Source organism: Cetorhinus maximus, chromosome 5 (assembly GCF_964194155.1).
Source record: "Cetorhinus maximus chromosome 5, sCetMax3.hap1.1, whole genome shotgun sequence".
Classification (NCBI taxonomy): domain Eukaryota; kingdom Metazoa; phylum Chordata; class Chondrichthyes; order Lamniformes; family Cetorhinidae; genus Cetorhinus; species Cetorhinus maximus.
In genome coordinates this window covers 18,847,569-18,863,060 of record NC_135883.1, presented here as the reverse complement: position 1 = coordinate 18,863,060, position 15,492 = coordinate 18,847,569, and the positions used below count along the sequence as shown (strand labels likewise).

General features: G+C 43.5%; 1 protein-coding gene across 1 annotated transcript; it reads right to left on the bottom strand.

Annotated features, from left to right (window-relative positions):
* Positions 1–1,788: 1,788 nt before the first annotated feature.
* Positions 1,789–13,556, bottom strand: sf3b6 (splicing factor 3b, subunit 6). The gene is made up of 4 exons (XM_078541570.1): positions 13,424–13,556; positions 11,862–11,980; positions 7,285–7,423; positions 1,789–2,282 (listed from the first exon to the last, which is right to left on the bottom strand). The coding sequence occupies exons 1-4, from the start codon at positions 13,451–13,453 to the stop codon at positions 2,196–2,198; spliced, it is 375 nt and encodes a 124-aa protein (XP_078397696.1). The 5' UTR covers positions 13,454–13,556; the 3' UTR covers positions 1,789–2,195.
* Between the last annotated feature and the right edge of the window lie 1,936 nt (positions 13,557–15,492).

Here is a 15,492-nt window from a genome sequence, read left to right as displayed (position 1 = left end):
CCCATCATTAACTTCATTTCCCCACTGCATTCTATTTACAACATTTAATTTATTTTTACATTATATATGAAGTATTACTCTGCAGGTGAGATTATTTTTCAACAGTATGTTATAATATCAGTATCTCTGGTGGCATTTAAAACCTATTTACACTAATTATCAGCCTTTCCTAAATTTAGCACCAATAGTCCCACTAATTTACATGCCAGTTTCAAGAATTAAAATTAAAAGTGTATTTTGTCAAAGGTGAGCAAACAGATCAGTGAAATACAAACATTCACTTGGTAATACAGAACTTGAATATTGCTGAAAAGAGAGGCATGTTGCTGAAGTTGTTCATCTTGTGCTCATCAGGACAAATGCAAGAGTGCCAAATTTCAAATGTTCACAATTTATACTAGGAGGAGAAAAGGGTGCTGATTGGGCAGCACTTGCTAACCAATCATGAGCGTGCTAATATCTACACTAATTTAAGATAATCAGTCAAGCTCGTAATGTGGCTCATTTACACTTGCTAGAATTGAGATACATTTATATAGGGACCCGTTCTCTGCAAACAAAAGAACGTATTCAAGCCTTACACTTTTTAAAATTACCAGGGAGCTTGGGGAGACTATAGCACTCTGCTGCTTTCTCCATGGCAAATCCTCAGCCAATCAGAATTGACTTGCCACCCTTTTTTCCTGTAGTATAAATTGTAGTGATTGTTTGAAATTTGGAAGAATTGTCCTGGTGAGTCCAAGATGAAAAGATTTGGTAACGTCCCTCTTTTCAGTAATATCCAGGGAATAAACGATTACAACTTTTCACCTGAGAATATTTCTATATTTTAAATTTGCCAAACTCAGACTTCAGGTTAACAGGGCAGGTAAAAAGTAGTGAATGTGGATACCTTAATTACTTTACATATTGTCTTAACATATCAGTAATACAAATATATTTAGTGAATTGCTTGCTCATCAACCCAAAGTATTTGAATTGATTCTGTATGCCAATGAAATTTTCTTGCACAATATGGTGATTGCTATGCTATAGAATCATTTCTCATACATTAAAAAGATGAAACAGTTGAACAGAATATTGATGCACAGCAACTGTTTCCAAGAAGATATTTATTCTTTAAATGTGAAGAATATTTATCATACCCACAGAAATGTTCTGTCCTACCAATGAAAGATTAAATTTGGGAGGAAGCATTTAAAAGGGGTTTAAAACCTAAAGTTGTGTGCGATTTATTTTGTGTTTCTTCTCAGGCATGGTATGTTTTTGGGATAACAATACCATCAAATGCAGTATGATAATGGAAATGATACATGTTCACTGACTGCTTCAGCTTTACATGCAAGTAATTCAATCTTTACAAATATTCAACAAAGCATAATGTTGTGCAACTCAAATTTGAGACTGTCCCACTGAACTGGTAAAATGTTTAATACAATTGTTTTCTTCTTTCAAATGATTTGTCAAGACAATGAAACATTTAACTCATATCAACAATACCGACATTTAAAACTTTATAATCAGCTGCCCTTAAATGACAATATCCTTTTAATTGTGGGGTGGGTGGGGGAGTGTGGCTAAGGGAGAATAACAGGGCTAGGAAATGATGGAAAGCCAGAATGCCTTCAAAATAATGAGCTATAGACAGAAATTCTTCATTTGCCTCTTCCCCTACTTAGTCCAAAGCCAGCTATCGTCCATTGTTCTGACTACCTAATTCAATGGTGTTAACAGGCTTGGACTAGAACTATTCATACTCACTCAAAGCACAATCAATAATGCCTCAAATTTAAAAGTATTTTACAGTTTAATGTACATAAACAAGTTTTCAAAAACGTGGACATATTTGACAGTGAAAAATAGAAATGACTTGAATCACTATGGTAACTGTTGTGCAACCCCATTAGAAATTTTTGCAAATACAAAACCATCATTTCCATTTAAACTTAACTATACTATGCTTTAAATCAAGAAGTAATTATATAAACTTGACATATTTTTGATGGTTGAACTATAGTTTAAAGCCAAAATGAATGGCACAACATTTAAAACAATAACCACCCATTTTGCTATTTTAAGTAAATAGTTTTCTTAAACTTGGTGAGATTTATCCAAATTGCTGAGTTATAAAGAAATGTTCAAAAGCCCTTTCAACAGTATTTACAATGCAAAATTAAAAAATAAAACTCAATGGTTCATTTTGTTTCAGTATTGATTCCATACTTTTCCTTGAGAATTTTGAGTTGCTCTTCCTTTTTCTTTGTATCCATCTTTTGGAAAGCCTATAAAAATACATTTACAGATCAAATGCTGAAACGAAGAACAATGTGAAAACCACAAAAATAGCCACACTTTTAAACTAAAGATTTACCATTGTGCATTTGTCAAAGGAAAATGAGTTCCCATTACTTAAAGCATTTGAAGGTTTTAAAGATTATTAACCACAAAAACACACCTCAAGAATTTAATAGGACCAAGATTTCCTAAATTCTTCAACCATGTTGCACTTTTTAAGCTAGACAATCAGCTACTGTAGCATGCTCTAATTTTCAATTGCAGATCCAATAGTTAGACGCAATAGAATACAACCTTTACCAGAACACTTAGAATTGCTCCCAAGGATGACATTGGCCTAGATTTTGTGGTGTAATGACAGTAAAACTGCCAGCATTATCTGTCATTATTCCACAAACTGACAGTAGCTTCTGGAGTCTGCAGAGGTGTGCAGAATAATGCAGAAATCCAGAAGTTGCTATCAGTGATACTATGCTTCTCCAGAGGGTGCACTGTTGCAGTCCCATACCCCACTCCCTCAGGCTGCAATCAATAGAAATCAATTGAATGGATGAGAACTTCCACTTTTATGCTGTTAGTCTTGCTGTAAAACTAACAGCAAAAGTTATACCTAGTTGAATGAGATACAGCTAGGTTATTAATAGTGTACTAACTTCATAATTATCACTACAGTCATTGGCCCTGAAAAGCTAATTTTCTTATCTATGTTAAACACACCAATTTAAGCTCCCTACCCCACCACTATGAACTATGCTCTTTTTCTTTCTCCAGCCAAGCTCTAGAGCTGAACAAGGCAATTGAGATGTCCCGATGGGACCCCAAGTAGATTTAAATGCCACAGCCATTGTCAAGACCACTTCCAGCTCTAGACTACTGCACACATCCACAACTAACTCAGTTCCTCTACATCTGAATATCTTAAAGGCTTTATCACTTCCACACACAACTACCCTGGTGTGCTTCTTGTTCCATTCTCATAGAAATTCCTACTTGTCCAAAATTCGGCCACATGTATCCAGCCCAGCCCCAAGTCCTGTACTTGCTTCCTGTCCTCCATACTAAATACACAGGGGGAGATGGTGGCAGAGTGTTAATGTCACCAGACTAGATATCCAGAGGCCTTGGCTAATGCTCTGGGGAGGATGGGTTCAAATCCCACCATGGTAGCTGGTGGAATTTAAATTCAATTAATTAAAAACAAATTAAAAGCTAGCATCAATAATGTTGACTAGGAAACTATCAATTGAGGTTAAAGGAAAAATCTGGTTCCTTAATATTCATTCATGCGACGTGGGTGTTGTTGGCTAGGCAGCATTTACTGCCCATAGCTAAATGCCTTAGAGAAGGTGGTGAGTTGCCTTCTGGAACTGCTGCAGCCTATGTGATGTAGGTACACCCACAGTGCTGTTAGGGAGTTCCAGGATTTTGATCCAACAACAGTGAAGGAATGGAGATATATTTCCAAGTCAGGATGGCGAATGGCTTGGAGGGGAACTTCCAAGTGGTGGTGTTCCCATGTGCCTGCTGCCCTTGTCCTTCTAGATGAAAGTGGTCGTGGGTTGGAAGGTGCTGTCTATGGACCCTTGGCGAGTTCCTGCAGTGCATCTTGTAGATGGTACACATTGCTGCCATTGTGTGTCTGTGGTGGACGAAGTGAATGTTTGTGGATGGGGTGCCAATCAAGTTGGCTGCTTTGTCCTGGATGGTGTCAAGCTTAGAGTGCTGTTGGAGCTGCACTCATCCAAGCATGCAGAGAGTATTTCATCACACTCCTTGCCGCAGGATTCCTAGCCTCTGACCTGCTCTTGTAACCACAGTATTTATATGGCTAGTCCAGTTCAGTTTCTGGTCAATGGTAACCTCCAGGATGTGGGGGTTCAGCGATGGTAATTCCATTTGAATGTCATGGGGACATAGTTAATTCTCTCTTGTTGGAGATGCTCATTGCCTGGCACTTGTGTGGCACAAATGTTACTTGCCATTTGTCAGTCCAAGTCCTGTTTTGGTCCAGGTCTTGCTGCATTTGGACATGGACTACTTCAGTATCTGAGTTGTCACGAATGGTACTAAACATTGTGCAATCATCAAAGAATATCTGCACTTCTGACCTTATGATGGATGGAAAGAGGGTCATTGATGAAGCAGCTGAAGATGGTTGGGCCTAGAACACTACCCTAAGGAACTCCTGCAGTGATGTCCTGGAACTGAGATGATTGACCAACAACCACAACCAACTTCCTTTGTGCTAGGTATGACTCCAGCCAGAGAGATTTCACCCCCAATTCCCATTAACTCCAGTTTAGCTAGGGCTCCTTGATGCCACACAGTCAAATGTTGCCTTGATGTCAAGGACAATGACTCTCACCTCACTTCTGGAGTTCAGCTCTTTTGTTCATAAATGAACAAAGGCTGTAATGAAGTCAAGAGCTGAGTGACCCTGGCAGAACCCAAATGGAGCATCAGGTGAGTAGGTTGTTGCTAAGTGCCACTTGATTTGCACTGTTGATGACCCTTTTCATCACTTTACTGATGACCAAGAGTAGGCTGGTGGGGCGGTAATTGGCTGCATTAGATTGGTCCTGCTTTTTCAAGTACAGGACATACCCAAGCAATTTTTCACATTGCTGGGTAGATGTCAGTGCTGTGGCTGTACTGGAACAGATTGGCTGGGGGCGCGGCAAGTTCTGGAGCACAAGTCTTCTGTACTATTGCCAGAATATTGTTAAGGCCCATAGCCTTTGCAGTATCCAGTTCCTTCAGCAGTTTCTTGATATCACATGGAGTGAATCGAATTGGCTGGCTTCTGTGATTCTGGGGACCTCCAGAGGAGACAGAGATGGATCATCCACTTGGCACTTTTGGCTGAAGATTGTTACAAATGCTTCAGACTTACATTTTGCACTGATGTGCTGGGCTCCATCATTAAGGACGGGAATATTAGTGGAGCCTCCGCCTCCAGTGAGTTTTTTTTAAACCGTCCACCACCCATTCACAACTGATGTGTCAGGACAGTAGAGCTTAGATCTGATCCATTGGTTGTGGAATCCTTTATCTCTATCGCTTGCTGCTTATGCTGTTTGGTACACAAGTAGTCCTGTGTTGTCGCTTCCACAGGTTAACACCTCATTTTTAGGTATGCCTGGTGCTCCTGGCATGCCCTCCCGCACTCTTCAATGAACCAGGGTTGATCACCTGGTTTGATGGTTATGGTAAAGTGGGGAATATGCCAGATCATGAGGTTACAGATGTGACTGTACGTAATTCTGCTACTGATGGCCCACAGCACCTCATGGTTGTCCAGTCGAGTTGCTGGATCTGTTCGAAATCTATCCCATTTAGTACAGTGGTAGTGCCACACATGGAGGATACCCTCAATGTGAAGAAGGGACTTAATCTCCACAAGGACTATGTGGTGCTCACTCCTACTGATACTGTCATGGACAGGTGCATCTGCGACAGGCAGGTTGGCAAGGATGAGGTCAGGTATGTTTTTCCCTCTTGTTGGTTGCCTCACCACCTGCCAGAGACCAGTCTAGCAGCCGTGCCCCTTAGGACTCTGCCAGCTTGGTCTGTGCTGGCGCTCTTGTAATGGACATTGAAGTCCAAAAGTATTCTGCGCCCTTTCCACCCTCAGTGCTCCCTCCAAAGGGTGTTCAACATGGAGGAGCACTGAATCTTCACTGCTGGTGGGTGGGTCAGGCAGTACATAGTAATCAGCAGGAGGTTTCCTTGCCCACATCTGACCTGATACCATGAGACTTCATGGGGTCCAGGGTCGATGTTGAGGACTCCCAGGGAAACTCCCTCACGACTGTATACCACTGTGCTGCCACCATGCTGGGTCTGTCCTGCCGGTGGGGCAGGACATACCCAGGGATGGTGATGGTGTCTGGGACATTTTCTGTAAGGTATGATTCCATGAGGATGATTATATCAGGCTGTTGCTTGAATAGTCTGAGACACAGTTCTCCCAATTTTGGTACAAGCCCTGAGATGCTAGTAAGGAGGACTTTGCAGGGTCGACAGGGCTGAGTTTGCCGTTGTCGTTTTCTAGGTCGATGCCGGATGCTTTGACCGGTTTCAATCCTTATTGACTTTCTAGTGGTTTGATACAACTGAATGGTTTGCTAGGCCATTTCAGACAGCATTGAAGAGTCAACCACATTATTGTGGATCTGGAGTCACATGTAGGTCAGACCAGGGAAGGACAGCAGATTTCCTTCCCTAAAGGACATTAGTGAACCAGATGAGTTTTTACAACAATCAACAATGGTTTCATGGTCATCATTAGACTTTTAATTCCAGATTTTCATCGACTGAATTCAAATTCCACCATCAGGTCCCCAATTACTACCTTGGGTCTCTGGATTATCAGTCCAGTGACAATACCACTATGCCACCGCCTCCCTAAATGCCCTTACTTGGTCTGGCCCATGTATGTCCAGATCGCCACCAACATGGGTGACTTTTAACTGCCCTCTGAAATGGCCTAATAAGCCACAGTTCAAGGGCAATTAGGGATGGGCAACAAATACTGGCCTTGCCAGCAACGTTCACATCCCAAAGAATTGAAAAAGCAATTTAAATCTTTAAAATCTTAAATCTTATAAATCCCTGTGCAGCTTTGCTCCATACAATCTCTACAACTCCCCCAGTCATATATATTTCCTTGCATGCTGTCTTATTCCTAACTCCAGCAACCTGTGCACCTCTTCCCCCTCCCCGTTCACCCTCCACTGCAGCAGAGCAATAAACCACTTCATTTTTTGGAACTTCATCTCTAAATCTGTCTCTCCCAATCAAAACCCATCGGCTGAAAGAAGCTTTTTAATCACTCTTTCTAATCTTTTTCCCAATTTAGTATCTTTACTTTTCAACTATTTGTTAATTGCCTTGGATTTTTAAGCATTAAAAGGCATATGTATCTGTAAATGGCACAGGAAATATCAAGCTTCACATTAAAACTGTGAGCCAAGTAATGTAACTTACCCTGTTTGCATTGTAGTATAAAACTACAAGATATCTGTTGCACACATTGAATCCAGATAAGTGGTCACAAGCATTCTTGGCATCAAAAATATCTTCATACACTACGTATGCAGTTCCTCTTGTCTCGGGTGTATTTCCTCTGCAATGCAATTAAGAGTTATGCAAAACCAAGTGGTTAAGACTACATTTATTTTTGCTATGAACTTTATTTATTCTAGCCATTAATTTACAAAATTGACATTACTGTACTACAGAAAGCACTTCTTCACACAAAAGGTAGTAGAAATGTGGATCACCCTCCCCCAGAACAGCTTTTGTGGCTAGGTCATTCAAAACTGAAACTTATAGATGTTTGTCAGGCAAGAAGTTCAAGCGTTATGGAACTATGCCATAGCTACATAGTAGAAAAGACTCAAGAGATTGACTGGTCTACTCCAACTCTTATGTCCTTATGACACTAAGGATGAAAAACTATTGAGAGTTGATATTTCCACCAGAGGCAAGGAGTACAGGTGTTTAAGACTGAAGAAACTTAGCATGGTTAATAAGGAAACATTCTCTTTCCTGGGTGGGGATTCAGTAGTCAATTGAAAATTGTCAGCAGGACAGTGAGGCAATAGGTTAGGTAAAAGTTCTTCAGGAGTTGTTACAGCACAAGATGCTTTGACACAGAAAATAGGTGATAAAACCACTGCATCTAAGGGAAAATTGCAGAAATATTTGAAGCAAATATATGGAGAATGCAGGCCAAGAAATTTGTTTTTGTTCTAGCAATAAAGGCCAAATGGCCATCATCTGCCTATGCATAATGGTCTACTTGCTTCACCCTGGAATATGACAAAGTTCAGCTTTTCCAGAGACAAGGTATAAAAATACCTAAACTACATTATTGCAGAAATACATGAACTATAAACATTATCGCTGGGAAACCACAAGTCTCCCTTTCAAAGTCTTCAGTTTTTTTAAAAACTGCTTTTCCTCTTTAAACTTTCAAACTCTTAATTTCTATTTTATGTTCTTTATTTCAAGTTACTTGGTGATTCTAGCCAGAAATGAAATATAAATAATTAGGCAAATTTATTCTCTCAGCCTCTCACCATACAAATCTCAATCTGTTGGTCCACAAACTAAAAAAGCAGCTCTAAATCTAGGACAATTACTTATTTAACCCAGTAACAAGGCACAATGAACCATGTGTGCTTAGCTCAGCGTGAATTAAGCATTTAGCTGAACTTGGCTCATGTTAGGGAGACTGAAACAAGCCAGACTGGGGCTCTTCCCTAAGCTCTGAAGGTGCCCTGAGAAATTCATCTTGACTATTATTCCAATAATGAGGCAGTTTAAGCCTTGAGGCCAAATTATGTGGCCATTATCACATTGCTGTTGGTCAAACCTTGCTGTGTGCAAACTGACGGTCAAGCTTCCTCCATTATTACAGTAACTATGCATCAGCAGCACTAATTGGGTGTAATGTGCTTGAAACATCCTGAAGTCATTAAAGGCGCTATATAAATGCAAGTCTGTTTTTCTTAGCAATGAACATCTTAGTTCCTTCATCTACTAGCATGCTCATATACAAGTTCAGTTTTAAAAAATGCGTTTTGGTTTTCATGTAGTCACAGCTTTCAACAACAGTGGATCCTCTTCTGTAATATTAAACTTCACCAAGGTTATTTGGCTTTAAAATAGTTGCACTTATAGGGCCAAGCCAATACAAAGATTTAGCTCTAGTAAGAAAGTAGAAATAAGAAAGCAATTTGCAGCATTTAGACCAGTGTGCCTGAAACTCAAAAGATCTCTCTCAAACTCGTGCACTTTTCTACATGTTGAGTCGGGAAGCTTTGGAACCACTCAGCGATCACAGTGACTGCTAATTACATTCTGTTTTCTGTCTTTCTTGGTGTGATACACACATTTAGAAACCATCAACCTCAATATCCTTGGCTGCTATTTCAAGGGAACCAAGTGTGCAACCTAATGCTTAACTTTCTCACTGTAGCTTCTCACACCAAACTGGAACAGGAACAGGAACACTTGGCACCTTGCACCACTGACACCATTGGTGTGCCCATTGTCCACTGAACTCCAACTGCCCTGCCAGCCACCCCTCTCTCCACCCTGTTCTGCCCTGCTGGCCGTCGCTCTCACCGCCCTATTGGCTGTTCTGCACCACCCCACTGGCTCCTCACTTGCCACCCTACTTCTACCCCATTTCTCCTCCCTGCTTGCCACCCCGCTGCTGACTGCCTCTCATCACCTTGCACACCATGAACGAGGCAGTGAGGGCTCAGGAGTAGGGCAGCAACGGGTTAGGGGAGTAGGTTGGTGGGGGGGGCAAGCTGGGCGGCAAGGTTTTAGAAACGAAACAGCGAGTGGGAGGCAAGCAGAGCGGCAAGAGGGAGTCAGCAAAAAAAATGTTCTTTTCTGCCCGAATTTGATCTGCACCACCTTTGGTGTTGGCAGCTACCTGGGACGTCACAGGCACTGCAACTACATATGCAGCAAGTGCACCCTCTGCAGCTGTGGTGTCAGCAAACGCAGCCTAGCCTTTTATACTACGTCTTCATTCACTGTAACTACGTTCTTTCATCTTCGAAAGGCATGTTACTTGGAACCAAGCCTTTCTTATACTGTTAATGAAACTCATATCATCACCTCAAGGACTCAGTCCTCAGTACCAGTATCACTGCTACCTTATGCAAATTTCAGTTCATCCAGTAATCTGTCTGTACCCTCCCCTACACACCAACCACCTTAATCCTTGTCAACTTCCACCAGCTCTCTGCATTAGTAAATGACCTTCAAATCCCTTTGATTATTTCCTTCACTTTAGCTGTGTACATTCCAAGGCTTTCGTGCAACTTCTGCTCCCAATTCCAGATTACGGCTGGCTCCATATTCCCTCCACATTACCATCTTCATTAAGTCCATGTCCTGTGAATTCTTTCCCAAAACCATTTTGCCTTGCTACCTCTCCTTCCTAGTCTTACAAATCTCAATAAATCTCTTCAATGGTCTTCTTGATCTCATCCCTCGTCCAATTCTTTCTTTCTTTTCCAGCCTGGTCTGCACTTCTCTGCTTTCAAAACATTCTTCACATGAAAGCATTATTGCAAGTTGTCCCAGCTACAATTTTTCTGGAGATTGAAAAAGCAATCTTGCATTCAAAAATCCGCAATATTCTTTTGGGCCTCAGAAAAACAAGAGTTTATGCTTTCTTTAGTCTCTTCTAGCACAGCTGTCACTTGTACTTATTCCACAGTCATAAAAAAATATTGTATAACAGGACAAATAAACATATTAACTGAACTTGAAAACACCAAGAAAAGATTACTGAGGCTTAAAAATGTTAATATAAAATAAAACTGGGCAGGTGTGAACTTCATAACCCGTATGACATACCCTCCTCTGTGGTAGAGGTTGAAAAGGCCAGCAGAAGCATGGGAACACCACCACCTGCAAGTTCCCCTCTAAGCTACACACCATCCTGACTTGGAATTATATTGATGCTCCTTCACTGTCACTGAGCCAAAATCCTGGAACTCCCTTCCTAACAGCAATGTGGGTGCTCCTACACCACATGAACTGCAGCAGTTCAAGGTGGCAGCTCACCGCCTCCTTCTCAAGGGCAATTAGGGATGAGCAACAATTGCTGGCCTTGCCAGCAACACTCATCTCAGAAAAATAAAAAACAGAAGTGCAAACAAAAAATAAGCTGGTACACAAAACATCCCAACACTTTGAGAGAGGATTGTCCATCTTAAATCAAGAATCTCATCTCTAGAGCACACATCATATTAGCTTCGAAAAGAAAGTCTTGTATTTATAAAGCACCTTTCATGACCTCAGGACATTCCAAAGCCAATGACGTACCTTTGAAGTGTGTTCATTATACAACATAGGAAAAGCAGCATTAAATTGTGCACAGCAAGGCTGTACAAATAGCAATGTGATGACGACAATCAGGCAATCTATCTTAGTGATGTTGGTTTAAAGATAAGTATCGGCCAGGACACCAAGAGAGCTCATGTGCTCTTCTCTAATATATCGGATCCTTTGCTTCCACTTTGTTTCCTCTGTTTAACATCTCAACTGATCAGAAAGACTGCACCTCCAACACTGCAGCTCTTCCTTGTTATGGCACCGAAGTGTCAACCTAGATTTTGTGTTCAGTCTCTGATATTTGAACCCACGATCTTTTAACTCAGAAGCGAGATTGCTACCAACTGAGTTGCGGCTGACACAGCTTATTCCATCGTTGGGTATCAAGGCCCTCAGGAAGATTTGCTTAACTGAAACTCAGGACAGTATTGTGCCATTTTGTTGCAGCCTCAGGTTTGTTGCTCAGAAGCCAAGACGAGCACGGGCAAACCTCAGTTTCCAGAAGAAACATCGGTGCAAATACCAGACTAGTATTAAATTTAGGACTCCTAATGACTACATCCAATTCTAACACCTCTGATCCACCTAATAGAATGTTTAACAAGGGTGTCAAATATAAAAAGGCACGAGGAAACTGTGATTTTAAAAACTTTCCATTAGATGACAAATATTATCAGAAATAGCACAGTACTTACACTCTGATTTGCCTGATTGGTCCATATTTCCCAAATATATCATACATTTCTTCTGCAGTTATTTTGTACGGCAAATTTCTTATATACAAGATGCGGTTTACTTCCGGAGGCAAACGAATCTAAAATAGGAATATTATTGTTAATGTAGGGAAGTGCGAAGTGTTACTTTCGGAATGAAGGAAGAAGGGAGACAATATGATTTTAAAAATAGCACAATTCTAAAGGGTGTGCAGGAACAAACACCCAAAGGTAAATGTGGACATATTGTTGAAGGTCGCAGCGCAGACTGAACAAGCAGTTAAAAAAGCTTTAAATATAGAAGCAGAGAGTACAAACGCAAGGAGGTTATTGTGAACCTTTATTAAACACTGGTTCAGCCATAACTGGAGTATTGTATCCAACTCTCAGCACCCCACTCTAAAAAGGGTATGAAGGCCTTATGAGGGTGAAGAGAAATACTAGAATGGTTCCAAGGATGAGGGACTTCAATTATGTAGACTGGAGAAGCTAAGGTTGTTTTCCAAAGAGAAGGTTGAGAGGAGCTTTGACAGAGGTGCTCAAAATCACAAGGACCTTAGAGAGAGCAGAGAAAAACTGTTTCGACTGGCACAAGGGCCGAGAACCAGACGACACAGGTAGAAGGGGACTGGCAAAAGAACCATCAGCAACATGATGAAAAACTTTTTTTTTAATGCAGTCAGTGGTCAGGATCTGGAATGCACTGCCGGAGAGTGAGGCAGATTCAACTGTAGCTTTCAAAAGGGAATTAGGTAAGTACTTGGAAGGGGAAAACATCGGCAGGGCTGCAGGGAAAATACAGGGGAGTGGGACCTGCTGGACTGCTCTAACAGAAAGCAAGTATGGACTGGATGGGCCGAACGGCTTTCCTGGTATCTGTGAATGTTCCAACAATTAACTCCTGTCCTCCGGGCTCTCTCATGCACCCGAAGCTGCTGGCACTTTCCTGGAGGTGGCCAGGTGACTGAACCACGACCTGGCACACCTTGCTGGCCAGGTCCTGGATAAGACCTTTCTTCGAAACGTTTAACCGTTTCGCTCTCTCCACAGACGCTGCCAGGCTGGATCTGTTGTTATTGTAGATCGCCAGCGGCCGCAGTGTTCCGCTTTGATCTTGGATACGACCAACTACCCTGAGAGGGAGAGAGCAGATGGCACCTAACCAGCAGGTGAGACCCCCTGACAACAGCAATAAGAGCAACGTCAAGACTGAGGAGTTCAAAGTGAATGAGCCAACAGGAGCAGACTGTAACCTGGAGAGCTGCTGCCGGCCCAGGTGGATGCTAAAAGTCATTCTGCCGAAAGGACCCACTGGGTTTGCAGGTGAAGCCCGGGGAGGAGTGGGACACCCACTTGGGTCGGGGAGTGGGGGGGGTGCCTGGATTGCCTGGGGCCCAGGTAAAGGACCGAGTCAGGCCCAGTGGAACAGGCACCACCCGCCACAGCGGCGCTTCAACAGCCTGTGTCCCGATAGACAGCGGGGGCCGGCCCGCAGCCCGGGCAGGGGAGGGAAGGGAAGAGGCCCCGACCGGCCGCGCACTCACGTTCGCACGTTTCGCTGCTTGCATCGCCATCGCGACCCTTCCAGAAAACAAGATGCCGAGCACAAGACCGGAAATAGCGCCGGCACACCGGAAGTACCGAGGCAAGGTCGCGTTTGCGTCACCTGCGTCGTGACATCACACCGCCCGCGGATTGACGGAGGCCCGGGTGACGCAGCAATGCAGGGGGTGGGCACTGGGTGTTACTGGGCAATGTGGGCTTCTGTGACACTGGAGCACTGGGTGTTACTGGGCAATGTGTGCTTCTGTGACACTGGAGCACTGGGTGTTACTGGGCAATGTGTGCTTCTGCAACACTGGGTCTCACTGGAGCATGGGGCACTGTGTGTTCTATGACACTGGGTCTCACTGGACCACTGGGTGTTACTGGGCAAATGTGTGCTTCTGCAACACTAGGGCACTGGGTGTTACTGGGCAAAGTGTGATTCTGGGGCACTGGGAATTATTGGGCAATGTGTTATTCTGCAACACTGGGTGGGTGTTAATGGGCAAAGTGCTTCTGTGACACTGGAGCACTGGGTGTTAATGAGCTAATTGTGCTTCTGCAATACTGGGTGTTTATGGGCAAAGTGTGCTTCTGGGTCACTGGGTGTTACTGGGCAACATGTACTTCTGGGGCACTGGGTGTTACTGGGCAATGTGTGCTGTGACACTGGAGCACTGGGTGTTACTGGGCAATGCATGCTTCTGTGACACTGGAGCACTGGTTGTTACTGGGCAACGTGTACTTCTGCAACACTGGGTGTTACTGGGAAAAATGCACTTCTGCGACACTGAAGCACTGGGTGTTACTGAGCAAAGTGTGCTTCTGTGACACTGGGGCACTGGGAAAAGTGTGCTTCGATGGCACTGGAGCACTGGGTGTTACTGGGCAATGTGTGCTTCTGTGACACGGAGCACTGGGTATTAGTGGACAATGTGTGCTTCTGTGACACTGGAGCACTGGGCAATGTGTGCTGCTGGGGCACTGGGCAATGTGTGCTTCTGTGACATTGGGGCACTGGGTGTTAATGGTCTAAGTGTGCTACAACACTGGGTGTTAATGGGCAAAGTGTGCTTCTGGGGCACTGGGTGTTACTGGGTAATGTGTACTTCTGGGGCACTGGTGTTACTGGGCAATGTGTGCAGTGACACTGGAGCACTGGGTGTTACTGGGCAAAGTGTGCTTCTGCGGCACTGGATGTTACTGGGTAATCTGTACTTCTAGGGCACTGGTGTTACTGGGCAAGATGTGCCGTGTCACTGGAGCACTGGGTGTTACTGGGCAATGTGTGCTGGAGCACTGGCTGTTACTGGGCAATGTGTGCTTCTGTGACACTGGGTGTTACTGGCCAAAATATGCTTCAGCAACACTGGTGTTACTGGGCAAAGTGTGCTTGTGGGGCACTGGGTGTTACTGGGCATTGTGTACTTCTGGGGCACTGGGTGTCACTGGGCAATGTGTGCTGGAGCACTGGGTGTTACTGGGCAATGTGTGCTTCTGCGACACAGAGTGTTACTGGGCAAAATTTGCTTCGGTGACACTGGGTGTTACTGGGGAAAGTGTGCTTCTGCGACACTGAGTCTTACTGGAGCACTGGATGTTACTGGACAAAGTGCTTCTGGGTCACTGGGTGTTACTGGGCAATGTGTACTTCAGGAGCACTGGATTTTAATGGGCAAAGTGTGCTTCTGCAACACTGGGTGTTACTGGGCAAAGTGTCCTTCTGAAACATTGGGTGTTACTGGGCAATGTGTGCTTCTGTGACACTGGAGTACTGGGTGTTACTGGGCAATGTGTGCTTCTGCGACATGGGGTGTTACTGGGCAAAATTTGCTTCGGTGACATTGGGTGTTACTGGGGAAAGTGTGCTTCTGAGACACTGAGTCTTACTGGAGCACTGGATGTTACTGGGCAAAGTGTGCTTCTGGGGCACTGGGTGTTACTGGGCAATGTGTATTTCAGGAGCACTGGATGTTAATGGGCAAAGTGTGCTTCTGGGGCACTGGGTGTGACTGAGCAATGTGTGCTCCTGTGACACAGGGTGTTAATGAGCAAAGTGTGCTTCTGT